At 38.0% G+C, this 15,812-nt stretch overlaps 2 protein-coding genes across 4 annotated transcripts; one reads left to right on the forward strand and one right to left on the reverse strand.

The window, feature by feature from the left end:
- Positions 1-1,113: 1,113 nt before the first annotated feature.
- Positions 1,114-11,117, reverse strand: nars2 (asparaginyl-tRNA synthetase 2, mitochondrial). 3 transcript variants are annotated; one of them, XM_023800658.2, is made up of 14 exons: positions 9,947-11,117; positions 9,070-9,179; positions 8,399-8,519; positions 7,885-8,025; positions 7,017-7,097; positions 6,686-6,789; positions 3,652-3,784; positions 2,646-2,744; positions 2,529-2,566; positions 2,353-2,419; positions 2,015-2,152; positions 1,539-1,636; positions 1,409-1,435; positions 1,114-1,323 (listed from the first exon to the last, which is right to left on the reverse strand). In XM_023800658.2, exons 1-14 carry the CDS (start codon positions 10,103-10,105, stop codon positions 1,179-1,181), a joined length of 1,461 nt encoding a protein of 486 aa, XP_023656426.2. In that variant the 5' UTR covers positions 10,106-11,117; the 3' UTR covers positions 1,114-1,178. The 3 variants fall into 3 exon arrangements, with proteins under 3 accessions (XP_023656426.2, XP_023656428.2, XP_023656427.2); XM_023800660.2 differs by lacking the exons at positions 7,885-8,025; positions 8,399-8,519; positions 9,070-9,179; positions 9,947-11,117 and having other exon boundaries at positions 7,013-7,031; XM_023800659.2 differs by lacking the exons at positions 6,686-6,789; positions 7,017-7,097; positions 7,885-8,025; ... (1 more) ...; positions 9,070-9,179; positions 9,947-11,117 and adding an exon at positions 4,065-6,683.
- A 209-nt stretch (positions 11,118-11,326) lies between these two features.
- Positions 11,327-14,942, forward strand: ddias (DNA damage-induced apoptosis suppressor). Its single transcript, XM_023800426.1, has 4 exons — positions 11,327-11,576; positions 11,856-12,017; positions 12,260-12,368; positions 12,461-14,942. Exons 1-4 carry the CDS (start codon positions 11,455-11,457, stop codon positions 14,363-14,365), a joined length of 2,298 nt encoding a protein of 765 aa, XP_023656194.1. The 5' UTR covers positions 11,327-11,454; the 3' UTR covers positions 14,366-14,942.
- Positions 14,943-15,812: the final 870 nt, after the last annotated feature.

Genomic DNA, 15,812 nt, shown 5'->3' on the forward strand with positions numbered 1-15,812 from the left:
TAGTGGTACAAAGGGCTGGTTAAATACAGCAAAAAGGCACACATCCAGGAAAGGCTGAGCCATGAGCCCTGACCTTAGTCTGACCACAAACCTGTTGAACAGCTTCAGAAGAAATGACAGTAGTTGAATCATATTTTCACATTTAATTTTTCAATCATTTTTAGATGAAAATACATGAGGTTTTTTTTTTTACTTTGCCTTGAATTTTGGGTTGCTTGTTAAATTTTAAAGGTATGTAAACTGTCTATGTGCACTAAACTTCACACATTCCAGTCTGTATCTGGTGTTAAATGTATAATGTCTTATTTTAATATACAAGTCTGAACAAGAGCAATTAAATACTTTTTCAGTTAGTGCACAAAAAAGAAAGGGTCTGTGGTGACAGACCAGTCCCAAAGTCATAGGTATCTATACCTATGGACATAGATCTATACCATAGGACATAGAATCTATCTATTCCCTGTCTGGTGAATACAATTAGTCATAAATCTATCGCAAGCATTTTTATATGTAAATTACCAGACAGTCAAAGATGCAAGAAAATCATTAAAAAAAAAGAGAGACCCATCTTAACAGACGTGATAAACTTCAACATGTAAAATACCCAGACCACCGCAGATAGAATAGTTACAGTGCGGGTGTTTTACAGACATTGACCTGAAGGAAATCAGCAAAGCTAAGTTAGCCTATCTGCACGGCTAAATGTGTATGTACCGTCTCTCGTAGGACGTGACAATATGTAACCTGTGATGCCCCCAGACTCCCACCATGTGACCTCTGCTGTAGACTTACTGGATAAGAGGCGATGACATCTGATAGCCTTTGCCATTTATTCAATATAAGATATAAAGTTGGGTATTAATATTTCATTATGCACTGAAAAATAACCTGGTTTAATTATAGCTTTGTGAGGCATATGGCTTTTCAACTTATGATAAAACATAAGTCATAAAACAAGAGTTTTAGTGTCCAATGTTTAAAAAGTACTAAAATTAGACAGAATTATTTCAACTTCGTTGATACTTTTACTTAGAAATACCAATCAGTATTCTTAGCACAACACTGGAATTATTTAACTAGTAATAACTAAATCAAAACAAGAAACTAAACACATTAAGACTGAAGCAAAGTTTCCTTTATTTTACATTTCTTAGCAAAATTGTTTATGTAATACACTTTTACAGTCGACATGAGTGAGAAAATCTAGGAAATGGGATCACATCTTTAATATTGTTCACTCCTAGAACACACTGCAAGTAGCGTTCAAAGCCCATTCCAAACCCACCGTGAGGAACTGAGCCAAACTGTCTCAATTCCAAGTACCTGGGAAGAAAAACAGCACAAGGGCATTCATTAAAAAAGGACAACGAATGCAAAATCTTGGGCCAATTTTATCGATCATTCTTACCACTGATATGGCTCCTCCATGTCAGCACTGCAGAATAACAAAAGTTATTATTGTAGCAAAGAAAAGTTGAAGTCGTAAAGAAATACAGAAAAAAGTATAAAGAACCGAGCATCTCTGCTAGGAGGCTTACTTTGCTAGCCGTGTCCTCAGGAGCTCCTCGCGCTCCTCTCGGAGAGTGCCCCCGCACAGCTCCCCCACCCCCGGCACCAGCAGGTCGACAGCGGCCACCTGGACGGTCACGCCGGAAAACAGAGCGGAGGAAACGAAAATAAAAGCAGCTTAACCGAGAGCACAAGAAGCGCGTGGTCTGACAAAACGAAGAAGTAACGCAGGATAAACTACCTGCATTGAAACTAAAGCAGCTCAGAACAGGGTGTACCAACACGAAGCTTCCAGTGAAGGGAAACTCACCCTGTCTGAAATAACTACAGTGTAACGGTACGTACCCCACCTTCTGCATAAATCTACAAAAGTTAATTTGCATTGGAACTGGAACTGATTTGTGAGGCCTACTTTTAGAGGACAGGTGGCTAGGAAAAAAACTTGTAAACGCCTTATTTTATTAAAGGCTGCTCGGTTTGTCATTGTCATTGCGGGGTCCCTTACAGTGTGGCAGGGATCGTCATTGTTATCCCGGGCGTAGAAAGGCTTCAGCTCATAGGGGTAGTTGATGACGAACACTGGGACGTCACCACAGTGCTTGACCAGGTAGTGCTCGTGCTCTTTTTGCAAATCGCAGCCCCACTGTGAGAGACATAGACCGAGGGACACAGACCGAGAGACAGTTCAGCAAACAAGACTTTAATACACAAACCCAAAACACGCCTATCTTTTTTTTTTATTACAATGAAATGAAACAGATTAATTTCCAGTATAACTGATTTTTTTTCTGTAACATTATGATACCAAAAACAGCCATCAACAGAAGCAATTGCAATACCTGCCTCTGTTTTGAAAACAAAGTTCTCAGAACTACGGTTCAGCAGGTCTATGGCTTCACTGTAAGTGATCCTAAAACAGAAACAAATAGTACAAGGCAACTAAGGTACTGCATCATCAAAAGCTATGCGGTACAAAAAAGCATTATTACAGAATGCCATAAATGATACTATGTACTTACACCTTGAATTTATTCTTCAGCATGACATGTAGACTGTCCTACAGAGGGAAAACAAAATGTTACAAATAAAATATGATATTGACAGAACAAACAAAGTATCCGGCTGAATTTCCTTACCCAATGTCCAGGTGCAACATACTTGTGAAACAGGTGTACATCATCTGCACATTTATCAAGAACTCTCTCTGTGGTCGATTTAAACAGATTCTCCATAACCTGTAATGGGAGTAAACAAATAATAAAATTTTGGAAATGATATTTCTTGCAGGGTACACCTACTGTTTGAAATTAAATACTATCATGGGATAAGACTCAAAACTAATGCATATCACTTCTGCCTTGCCCAGTCACATAAAAGAAAGAATATTATCTAAGTCTGAAGGGCCAAAAATGTTTAATAAGACTAATTCCTCTGCAAATGCCAAATACTCGGTTTATTCTCAAAACACAAACAAGCCAAGCCCAAACAGGCTTGCCATTAGTATATTAAAGGAAGTCCTGGAGTTGAACAATGGACCATTTGGATACGTCTTGTTCCCAGTCATGTAGTTTTCACTGGCAGCACACTGCAGTTTGCACTCCAGCTAAGCTATCAAATTATTCTTGTTCGAGACCCAATAAATAATGCAAACTACTCTAAGCCAAGTACTGGGAACCTATTTTTAAGCTCACTACATAAACTTCATTTGTATTTGCTCAGGAATTTGGGCAAAATATATTCACTATATCTATTCCACTGGAATCTTTATCAAGACAATATATTATTAACTGCTTATGTGCTACAGTAAAAGCAAATTCTGTTTCACACTCGAGAAGCATGTACAAATAAAATCTGAATTCCTTGATAAAACAAATATAAATTAGAAAGAAAAACAGCCCTACATTTGTTTAATGTGATTTGTGGTTCTGAATTCATTTAATCAATCCTAGGCAACTAATGCAGTTCCCATATGAAACAAACAAGAAGCAAACAGACTGACTGCAGCAGAGCTGAAATCGACTGCCGCAAAAAGGTCAAATTAGCATGCAGTTTGCTTGGCCCACTGAAGCCCTTAAAATTGGACCATTGTAACCTTAGGAAAGCAAAGGGCAGAACATCTGCACTAAAAAGTACACGTTTTACCATCATGATGTCCTCCAGCGACTCCGTGAAAGCGATCTCAGCTTCCACCATGTAAAACTCTGCCAGGTGGTGTCTGCTTTGAGAGTTTTCTGCTCGGAAAGTCGGGCCGAACGTGTAAACACGTGAAAAAGCCCTTAAAAGGAAAAAAACATACATCCACATTAATATTTATGGTCAGTCTCACAACAGCCACTCTCTGTGGGCATTTAATTCTTCCTGAAATGAAGCTGATTTCCCCGTAAGAATGGATCTTTAGTTCCAGCTCTGTCACCCCTTTAACGTTCAGTTCTTCACACTGAGGGGGTGACACTGTCCGGGGAAAGCATCAGGCCAGTGGAATTGTTAAACCACTCTATCCATCTCTCTCATATGTGAAGATATTAACTGAGGCATCGAGTTCCTGAGTTTTTAACCTTAGCAGGTCCTGACATCTTCCGTGATCCCGGCTGCAGGACATTTTTGTCCCGAGACATGTCTGCAGTAGATTTTACTTCTCATGATCCCCTCTGTCATCATCCATATCCCAAGTCACATGGCTCTGTAGGAACTTGACAGCGCTGTTATTAATTGAGCAGGATAAACCGCTGAGTCTCATCAGATACAGAGGGAAACACGTCTTCAAATGTTTACTTCTGCTTCAGCGAAATCTTGTCTAAAAGCCTGTAAAATTAGGTACTGCTCTCAATGTTGGTGTCAATTTCAGGGTAAAAATTAAATGAATAACTGACTCTGCTACTTCCCCTTCAATAACATTCAGCAAAATGTGCAGGACCACAGCTAATCTTACCCATCCAATCCTGTCTGCTTCGGGACCACAGCTAATCTTACCCATCCAATCCTGTCTGCTTCGGGACCACAGCTAATCTTACCCATCCAATCCTGTCTGCTTCGGGACCACAGCTAATCTTACCCATCCAATCCTGTCTGCTTCGGGACCACAGCTAATCTTACCCATCCAATCCTGTCTGCTTCGGGACCACAGCTAATCTTACCCATCCAATCCTGTCTGCTTCGGGACCACAGCTAATCTTACCCATCCAATCCTGTCTGCTTCAGGACCACAGCTAATCTTACCCATCCAATCCTGTCTGCTTCAGGACCACAGCTAATCTTACCCATTCAATCCTGTCTGCTTCAGGACCGCAGCTAATCTTACCCATCCAATCCTGTCTGCTTCAGGACCACAGCTAATCTTACCCATCCAATCCTGTCTGCTTTGGGACCACAGCTAATCTTACCCATCCAATCCTGTCTGCTTCAACCACCTATGCCATTACACTGACATTTTAATGTGCCAACATGATCTCTTTGTGTAGTTAGTAGAAAATTTGTATCAAGGAATTAAATGAAAATGTTTACAACCTGAAATAAATAAACTTTCTATGCAATTCATGCATTTATATAAATAATATATAATAATATATATGTAATATGTAATTTTGAATTTTCATTAAAAAGTCTTAATTAAAAAACTGATTCAACAAACTGTTTAGGGTATGCTGAATGAAAAAAGTAAAGTCACCCATTCATATTCCTGAGGGGCAGGGGCAGAAAATCCCAGCGAATGTGAAAATTCACAAATAATACTTGGACCTGTCATTAAAAATGCAAAATAAACAGCACAGAAATGTTTAAAAGATACAGCAAGAACTGTGAGTTTCCTCAGTCACAGAGGCGGCTAACACTTGACACTAGTGCTGGGCGATAAAATTATCTCGATTTTTTATCGATAAAAAATGAGGATGATCACAATGATACACACATAAAACTCGATCAACCAAGTTTGCTCCGTTTTAGAGAATGCGCTGAGACAGACAACTCGATGGCCTATCGAGCAGAGGTATACTGAATGCCAGCACAACAGCCAATCACCGACGACGTTGTAATTTTGTAAAATTGGCTGCACGGTCTGTCTCAAGTCGTCTTGCTCTCGCGAGCATTTTGTATCATGTGACATGGTGACGTGTGGCGACGGACAAAAATATCTAACCATGATTTGGCATTTTTTTGAATAAGTGTTTTTGTTTGGTTTAGATACTTTTCTACCTCAGAATTTTAAAAAGTTTTTAAGAGACCAAAAATAGAGGAAGGTACTTCTTGCAGTCAGTTCTGTCCTGCTTCATTTTATGCTGCCGTATTTGCAATATTATACAGTTTTGCACATTGTTACATTATTATATGGTTTTGTTCATTTGAGCTATGTTTCTTTGAATACTTGATAATCAATAACCTTCTATAATTTTAAGGGAATTTTGTATGTAAACAGTAAAATTCCTTGGAAAATAAGTATTTGTTTACTAATATTGTTTATTTCAATGTATTCATTCTATTTGTCAGAATAAGATTATTTTTATTATTATTTTGATTATTACATGGAATAGCATTGTGAAACTGTAATATTGATAATTATCGATATCGGTCAATACAGGAAAAAAATATCGTGATAATTTTTTTTTGCCATATCGCCCAGCTCTACGTGACACTGATCGACAAGACAAACAAATATTGAATAACACTAATATTTACAGTAGCTGTCGAAAGGCGTCTACAAAGGAGAGCGATCGTGTCACGTCACATGACCTGGTCACCTGACCTAAACAGAGTCAAAATGGCTTTGGAGGAGTTTGACCAGAGAGTGAAGGAAAAGCGGCCAATGAGAACTCAGCATATATGGGGCACCTCCTTCAGGACATCCCAGGAGGCCACCTCATGAGACTGGTTTAAATAGGCAATTATTTGGGGGTCTATAACACATGATATTCATTTACAATTTCTAATTGGGTAATTCAACTTGGACCTCGACCAACTCACACCTCGACCAGCCTTCTGGACTAAATTAAGTCCATGTTCCAAGGTACAGCTGTACACACTATTCAGATTGACTGCTGACACCTATGGGCAGACTCCTGCAATTACACACAGATCTTGCAACATTCTTCTCTACTTAAGCTGCCCACCTATCCATACATACATCTGGCCTCATGCATTCATCACTGACGGCACTTCTGCCTCCCAGAATAACAAGCTGACTCACCCAGTCATGACCTCTAGATGAAGCTGTCCAGAAACAGTCAGGAAAGTCGGGACGGAGAAGAAGTGCAGCTGAGTTTCTTCCGGGTTTTTATCCTGACCTGAGGGCTAGAGGTCAGAGTTTATGTTACTAAATATCAAATACAATCAGTATTTGTGTTATAGGGAAGTCATGTGTACACAGCAGAACACATGAAGCAAGACCGGCTGTAATCGCCAGGAACGTATGAAAGCGACAAATGTACGTGGCCAGATCAAAATGCACAGGGGGAGTTTGTGTTGTGTTGTTAGAAACAGACCAATAAGGATATCAATAAATAAATGAACTTACTCACTTCAACCTTAAAGAGTTCACCAGCTCCTTCACAGTCATTTGAAGTGATGATTGGTGTATGAATATGCAAAAATCCATTCTCCTAAAAAAAAAAATACCTTGTGTTAAATAAGAAAGCATGTTAAACGGATGGATGGATCATAATAATCGCAGTACTTAAATAATACAAGAATACAGTTTTACATCATTACAATGTAACTCACAACTTAATTATGATTCAAGAGGTTTTGACAGAGTATAATAATCCATCCATTTTTGTAGCTGCTTAGCTAATTAGAATTACAGTAAACGGCAGTCTATTTCAGGAGAACAGTAGTCTATTTCAGGAGAACAACAGTCTATTTCAGGAGAACAGCAGTCTATTTCAGGAGTGCTAGGCAGAGCACATCATGGGTAGTTTAGCGATCAGAGACAAACTCCCAATTCACTAAAACAGGCAAATGCTGTTGGGATTGGGAAACACTGGCTAAGTAAGTAAGTAAGTAAGTGAACTTTATTGTCATTCACACCATACAACAGTCCAACAACGGATGTATAGCTGAACAAAATTGTGTATCTCCAGGCTCAATGTGCAGACATAAAAGGACAAGAGCACTTAGACAACATATGGATATTACATCAAAATTCCACTTTTTATGCAGAAGTAAGACTGTAAGACAGCATAAGGCAGCACAGGAGAGACACTAAATATACAAAACAATAGACATATGCAGAAATGTAGAACCAGTCAGTGCTGAATATGATGAAAAGAAAAAGAAAAATATTGCACATGATTTCACAGTGATTGTAAAATACTACCTCACATTTTACACAGTACCAACAGAATACAGCATTTCCACTGACACTGCTGATGGTGAATAGATCCTCACCTTAAAAAATGCCTGAACGGCAGAGGTGGCCTCACTCCGTATCCTCAGCAAAGAGCTGAATGTGTTTGTTTTACAGCGCAAATGGGGAAACTGCCTGATGTACTCCATATCATGTCTTTCCTTCACTTTAAATGGAAAATCCTGAAAAAAGACAGTTCAATTCCTCACAAATATGTCAGATTTATTTTCGTGTAGGGCAATCATTTATGAATCCTGGGAAAACAGTTTCACCAAAATCTTCAACAGACTCCGTGAGTCTTTTATAAACACTGATAATCTCATCTTATTTCAGTATGTCTCAGAAATATATGCTATGAAATGTTCACATTGGTTCAGTACCTAAGTGTACCTAAGTGTTTAATTTTGTGATTATTTTAAGACAGGGTCATTTTCAGTTTTAATCATATATTTGGTGATACTGCAATTAAACAAAGTCTGCGTTAATCAGAACAATTTGTGAGTAAGGCTGTGTCTTATGTCATAATGTCCCCAACATAAGACAAATTAAACTTACCAAAGGATTACATTGCCCAACTACCTGGATCTGTCGTGCCTGCAGTTCAACATTCTGCTTTTTGTGAGAACTTCTTGTCAAACTTCCAGAGATTTGCACAGAACTTCCAAATGTAAGATTCCTCATTTTTAGAAAGACAAAAAATTTTATCTATGTACAAATTATCCAACAAGCAAGTGGTTAGATAAAAATTATGTACTGGCAATTTCATCCACAAAGCCACATCACAGTAAATTCCACATTCCACAGTCCATGCAATAAGATTCTAAAATTCATCATTGAATTACAATTTAGTACAATGATATTTTGCAATAAAAAGGAGGATAGGCCTAACTGAGTTTTTACAAGAAAAAATGGCAGTTTGACCAATTTGGAAGTACAGTACCACACCCTTTTCCTTATAGAAAGAAAAATTTCAGGGCTTGTTGAAAGATGACAGCCACGATGACCAGATACTGAGACTTCATCTTAAACTTTGGACTATTTTTTTTCCTAAATTCCAGATGTCACCCAACTTGTGGCTTTTATGAAATAACTGAAAAGCATAAGAATGTTTAAAGCAATGCATTTCCATATTTTGAGCATGCCCCATAGGTTTTCAACCCATTTGCTAATTCTCATAACTTGAGACATCTCAATAATCCCAAACTAATCATTCTGAAAAGGCGTACTTGTCATTCAGTTCTGGATCAGCGACCACTTGGAGACTCTTCTTTGTGCTGCCGTCATTGACATCAAGGAAGAGAACATTCTTCTGTGCTCGAACAGATCGGACCCAGCCCTTGGATGGGGTTAAGATAAACAGGCAGCAAATCTGCATATAAACCCTTTCTTTAACATTTAAATTGTTAATTTCCTTAATTTTATTATTTTAGATTTTACTTTAAATTAACGCAGGACCACAGGTGTCAGAGGGGCGTGGATATCCTGGCTGATTCGAGGGGGTCCGCAATACACAAAAAGTGACATCACTGCCCTGCAAATTCTACCGTGGGGGACCCCACCCCCAAGCCAAGCTGACGTCAGGGAGCCCAGAATTTCCAGCTATGCCCCTGTTTATGACTGTCTACAAGAGAACCAAGAAACCCTATTGTAAAATAAGCAGGTAGATGTGTTATTCAAGCGATCACAGTAAAACACATTTATATTACATGCATTGCCTTTGTTTCAATATTTCAAATACTACGGGGCTTAGTGCACAGCCCAAAAGACACCCCCTCCCCAGTCAGTTCTAATTGATGCATGCATTTTAGCTCCATCCAGAATTTTATAGTCCAACAAATTAATGCATATCTCTTCATTAAAATATTTTTTTCAGGTAGAATTAAAAAGCTTTGATCACACTGTTCTTTTCATAAAAGCTTTAACTATATAAAGTGATTAAAGGCCTGCCTCTTTTCCTTAATAGTTTATTAGTATGTTGTACCGGCTGCCAACTCCAGCTTGTGAACCAATTAGTACCATAACAGAATATTTACTTATCATGTTAAATAACGTGTACTATAACACAATTATACATCAACAAAAACAATAAATGACATGCACTACCTGTATTTTTACATGTTCTCCGACTTCATCTCCAGAAAGCGCTTCGCAGATTCTCAGTTTCCTAAACGCTGTATGACAGCAATATTTGAAGTTGAAGACTATTGAGCCAGGGACACATGACCTTCGCCGGAGAATATTTACAGACCGAACTTGTAACATCGTTTATACTTGCTAGCCACTTTGTTGTTTGATAGATATTATTTCAAGTGCAATAAAAAAATATATATTAGTCTCTAGCACTGGCTATCGTACAAATAAAAAATCTTGAGTTGATCCATCTGTAAACTGATCACGCGTTACCTACTGCGCGAAAGCCGTACACTTCCTGTTTGACATATACCGTAATACACTGTGTTGAAGGACACCACTATTAAACATAGGAAAGAAATAGGAAACTTTCCTACGATCAGTATCCTCAAAAACCCTACATCCTGTTTTCATTGGCTGATTTCATGTAAAGTATGGACAGTGCCTCATTTTACAAACACTCGAATCAATGTGATTTACTTTATTTTCGCCATATAGTTGATTTTCTCTTGGAAAGTATTGAGCTTATAGGTACAACGCATGTCCTATACATTTGACCATTGATTCTCCTATTTAAGTTTTCCCATCATCCACAGTTTTCTCCTACGGATGAGCGTAAAGACACATACTGTACTTCATTCTTCTGCTTCTTGGAGTTATGGGTGGTCGGCAACCAGCTTACAGGTGTATTACCGCCATCTACTGGACCCGAGTCACGACTTTTTTTAAACTGAAGAAGGCACACTGGTCTTCTACTTTTAAATTGGTAACATTATTCAAAATCTGCTCGGAAAATACGCATCAGGTTCCCTAATTGCGTTTGGATTAGATAAAAAGAAAGTGCAAACCAGGTAGAAGGAAGTGTTGTATTGCAAAGCTGTGTGACAGCTGAATGCATCGTTGAAGGTGAAATCTGCCTTCATTCAGTGACTGATTAATTCACAAGAACTCCAGCCACCTTTAAGCAAACCCAATACTTTTACTTGTATATCCTGGTAAATTTATATCACTCTTTTTTCCACTGCATCTTCTGACAGTGCATTCTTCGTCTAAGCATAGGGATCGCAAGAGTAAAAAAAAAGGGGGGGTTTTTGAGCTGGGTTGCCAACTCTCACGAGTCTGCCGTAGCATTCACGCATGAAATCTTACGGTAAAGATATATTTTTTCATTATAAACCTAAAATTAGCTATACCAAAAACCTTGGACTTTTGCAATCAGTAGAGACTATTTACAAGGTAATAAAACTGTTACGTGCACGCTTGTCTTGCGGCGGTTTACGCTGATTGGCCCATTTTCGTATCATGGTCGATTCCTGTGATTGGACAACAGGTCCTCTCAAAAATTTAAAACACACTAACCCGGAAGCAGTTTTTAGTTTTACTGCATTTGCAAAAAGTTGTGTTATTTTAGTTATCAAAATAATCTCAAACATCGGGGTGTCCTGTTTTTCCTTTCATTTCTTAGTATTTTTCTGGTTAAAATGACTTTTTTAAAATTGACTTTTCTAAAATGCTATATTTTGTCACTTCAAGATTCGTGTGTTTCGTACCCATGTTGTCAAAACTGTGCATCCAAATTACACAGAAACCAGACGGAGCAAAGGTAAGTAAAGCTATGAATGTAGTAACATTTGTAAACGTTTATTTCTCATTTGTTTTTGTATTTTGTCTGAAAGTCCGCCTTTATTACTATGGCTTAGTTGTTAATGGCAAACACGTGTCTTGTAGGTTCAGATTTATTCAAAACTGAATTCATTGTTGTAATTAGTTTATTTTATGTATTACACTAATGTACATAGAATATTTTAGCACGTGGACTACAATGATGTATATTTACTGTGATGAATATCTTCATTCTCTTTTTTTTTTTTTGTTATAACAGATACAGATGCCCAAAATGTGGATTTGCATGTGAGATCAAAAATGTCAGTCACAGATATAAGTTATCACTTAAAGTTGCAAGAGACTGTGACATATTTGGATTGACTCTTTTTGGTAGCTGTTTAAATCCTCACTTTGGTGCTTCTGCAGTTTGTCTGCAAAGGTAAAGCTGTATTCTCAACTCATTTACAATACATCCATCTATCTTCCATCTGCCGTACAGGGTTGTGTCGATGGGGGGGGGGGGGGGGCACAGGGCATAAGGCAGGGTTGCACCGTGGATGGGACGCCATTATGCTATTGAAAGATGCACACTTGCACACTATGGGACACAACACCAGGGGTGGGAACTGAAAGAAAGAAAGGTATTGGAGGATAATGTTAATAGGTTTTTTGTGTCTGTAGACTCGTGGAGGAATCAAAGGCAGAATGTTCACAAACTGATGTGCAACAATTACTTACCAAGGCAGTGGATGACTGCTTTGTGGGAAGGTGCTTTTTATTTGGCATAAAGGTACAAGTGCTTAAAATTGGTTACAAAGAATCTGTATCTGCACATCTTTATTTTATATTAAGTACAATTGTAAATGTTCTTTCTCCAAACAGATGCCTGACTTTGACGTAGATGGATCCACTTCTACTAGTAATAGCTTTTCTTCCTCATTGAAAAGAATAAAGATCTCTGGAAGCTTCATTGCCAGCCGAATGATTTTGCCAAATTCAGCTGTTATCAGTTGCCCTGTTGTAACCTATTTTAAGAAGCTTCTTCAGGCAGCTCACCTTTCAGAATTCAGTGTCTCACAGCAACCTAGGAAATTATTAGATACCCAACAACATGATAATAGTACAATCCTTAATAGCTGTGAATGTACTTTGGCCTCACATGGAGGATCACACTCACAGCGCACCAGTGGAACCCACGATGACCCAGGATATTTCCAGCAGTCACTTGGAATAATAACATTTTTTACAGAACGTTCTTACTCTGAGCCAAATGGAAGTGCTGTGGTTGATTCACCTAAACAAAGAACAGAAGAGCAATCCAGCACTGAAATGCCTAATCCATTTTGTTCTTGCTTCTGTTCCTCAGACACGCAGGGGAAATGTACACGTAAAGAGACATTATGCAACTGTAACTTTGCAGTTTTGAAAGAGGATGGTAATGTATCAGTTTTTTTATGGGAGGATAAATCTTTCTCAGATGTCTCGGGTGAATTTATTTCTAAAGCAGGCAGGAGTTCAGAAGCATTGACTGAAAACAATGTCTGTGCTTTAGACAAAGAAGATGCTAAGCTAACGAGTACAATTCATGTTTGTGAATTGCATGTGCCAGCAGTGTCTCACAATGAAAATCCTTCAGATTACTCATGTAATTCGAAATGTGATGTTTTGTCCAACAGTAAAGAGAATATAAGTAAAGAGTCTATTGATAAAGTGAAGTCACTAATTCAGCATTCATCACTAACCCAAGAGAGGAACAAAAATGAGTTGACAAGCATGCCAAATGCTCAGGCAGAGAAGAGTGTTGCACATCTTAGTTACTGGGATACATTTGAGAGTGAATATATAAGTAATGTTAAAGATTACACTGACAAGTCCACTAATATGGATGACAGAGCAAAAAGACAGACCAATTATTTTACTAGTAATTGCTCAATTCAAAAAGAACCAGACTGTAACAATTTCACTATCTGTGACTGGAAATGCAAAACAGAAGTGAGTCAACAAAGAAGCATCTCTTGGCTTGAAGACGTTCCTAATTTCTCACTTGACCTGTTTACTGGCTATGAAGAGAGCCACGTTCATGGAGGGGAACAAAGCAAAGGGGAAAGCTGCAGGAATTGCCTATTTGTGAAACACAGCTGTAATGGAACTTTAAGGGAAAATCCAATGAAAATGAAACACAACTGCAATTCGAGTGTATCTGAGCCAGACTTATCAAACTCACTCGAGTTTGTTCCTTTTTATCAATCAACCCCTATTTCAAAGAATCCTCAATTTCCAAAGACTATTCAGTATAAGAACAAAAACCAGGTGCAAAGAGACCATCTATTGACCAAATTCCACCTGAAGAGGCATTATGATGATTGTAAAACACAGGACACAGATAAACTTCTAAGTACACCGACAAGTGACTCTCAGAATCTCCTTCCCCCCTCCATGCACAAGATTCCACATTTGTCTGTACATGAGAGGTTAATGGGAGGCATAAAATGTGCATGTAGCCATGAGAATGGCTACACAAGAGTGCATCTGAGAAATCTGGATGGGAATTATCAAGGAAAATCCGACCCTGCTCACAAAAAGATGAATAAGACTGAAGCAAAATCAAACCATTCACATTCTCTCTCAAGGTCAGAGAAGTGGGATTGTTCAGAGACTGTAAATGTGAAAAGATCCCATGAATGCACCAATCTTAAGCATACTCCATATACTGCTGATATTTCCAGCTTCACTGCTGAGAATAGCAGTATGTTATGTAACTGGTCTGCAGACCTTTTTGCTGACTGATGTAAAATTTGCTTACCCTGTGAAACAATACATTAGGCCATAATGGTATGCTTGTAAGCTATCATGTAAAGTACATCATAATGTGCCTCTTTTGCCAGTAATATGCTGCGTGATGTTTGTAAGAACTCATTTTTACATAGTGATCATATTATTTAAAATGGTTCCAATTCCCTACTAATTTATAATTTTACTAGGTAATGCACAAGGATTTTTTAAAAACTTACATTTTCTTACTTATAAAGAAAAAGATTATAGATTATTTGAATGTTGATTGGCTAAATATGTAAATTAAGTGTTTGAGTTAATACATTTTCAGCTGACCTGAGAACATTTACATATTATTACTCGTATCAGTTAATACACACTTGACCCATAGATTTGTTCTCAATTTCTAAGCAATTAGACTATCTGCTGCACTTGGTGAACTGACAGCAAAATTGGAGCTTCTTCGGTCCTGCTAGTGTGAGTACTGTCATTCTTTGTGGATGTTATTTTTGCTCTACATGTAGAGAAATCTCTTGTGTACGTACTTATGTTTTATATTGAAAGATGATAAAATCTACCTTCTTCGATTTAACTATGGTGTGCGAGTATCTGATTGAAAGAATCCTTTCCATATTTAAGTAAAATATCTATATAACCTCATGAGGGAAAATCTTTTACATTTACAGTAAAAGGCTGAAGCTAATTTGGTGACCCTCCATCATGTTTTTGTAACTACAATTATCAAAATTATTGCATTTCCTCTCACATTAATTTTACTCCTTTGTTGTGTGCTGTGCATAACATAAAATTTCAACTATATTCAGTTGTTATGCAAATCCAAATCTATTTCACATTTTGCAGACACATTGTATGGGTGATGATCTGGGGGTGTTCCACAAAGCAGGATTTCTTTCTTAGCCGGATAACATGTTGGTTGTAAGGTAGCCTGGGCTAAATGGACTTTGTTCACTTACTTTTATCTCAGAGCACCTTAAATTCGACAAGTTATCCAGCTAAGCAAGAAGCCCTGCTTAATCAGACACCCTCTGGAATTGGTGAAATTTTTAGAGAAATCACATTAAAATAGAAGCAGTGTAGCTTAGTGGAAAGTTTCCATGGAAATGTTAACATGGGAATTTTGGGGTTTTATAATGCACTGCGAACTGGTGGTCATTTTGTAGAGCGCAATTTTGTAGCTATTTTTGGTTTTTATTTTCTACCTCTTACATTTGTACATATTTGAGTCTCATCTAATGAGGTGAAAGGCCAAGCTATAAATCCATCTTTTTGTTTTAAAAAAATAAAATTAAACTAAAATTGAATACACAGTGGGACCCCTGTATCTGCAGTTTCAGTTTACCGCAGTGCAAAATAAAAATCGGAAAATTCCAGAAATAGTTTGTAATTTTCAGCCTGTGTGCTGAGCTAGTGCAGGCTGAGACATGGTGAAATCCACCAGCCC

This window comes from Paramormyrops kingsleyae, chromosome 18 (genome assembly GCF_048594095.1).
Source record: "Paramormyrops kingsleyae isolate MSU_618 chromosome 18, PKINGS_0.4, whole genome shotgun sequence".
NCBI lineage: Eukaryota > Metazoa > Chordata > Actinopteri > Osteoglossiformes > Mormyridae > Paramormyrops > Paramormyrops kingsleyae.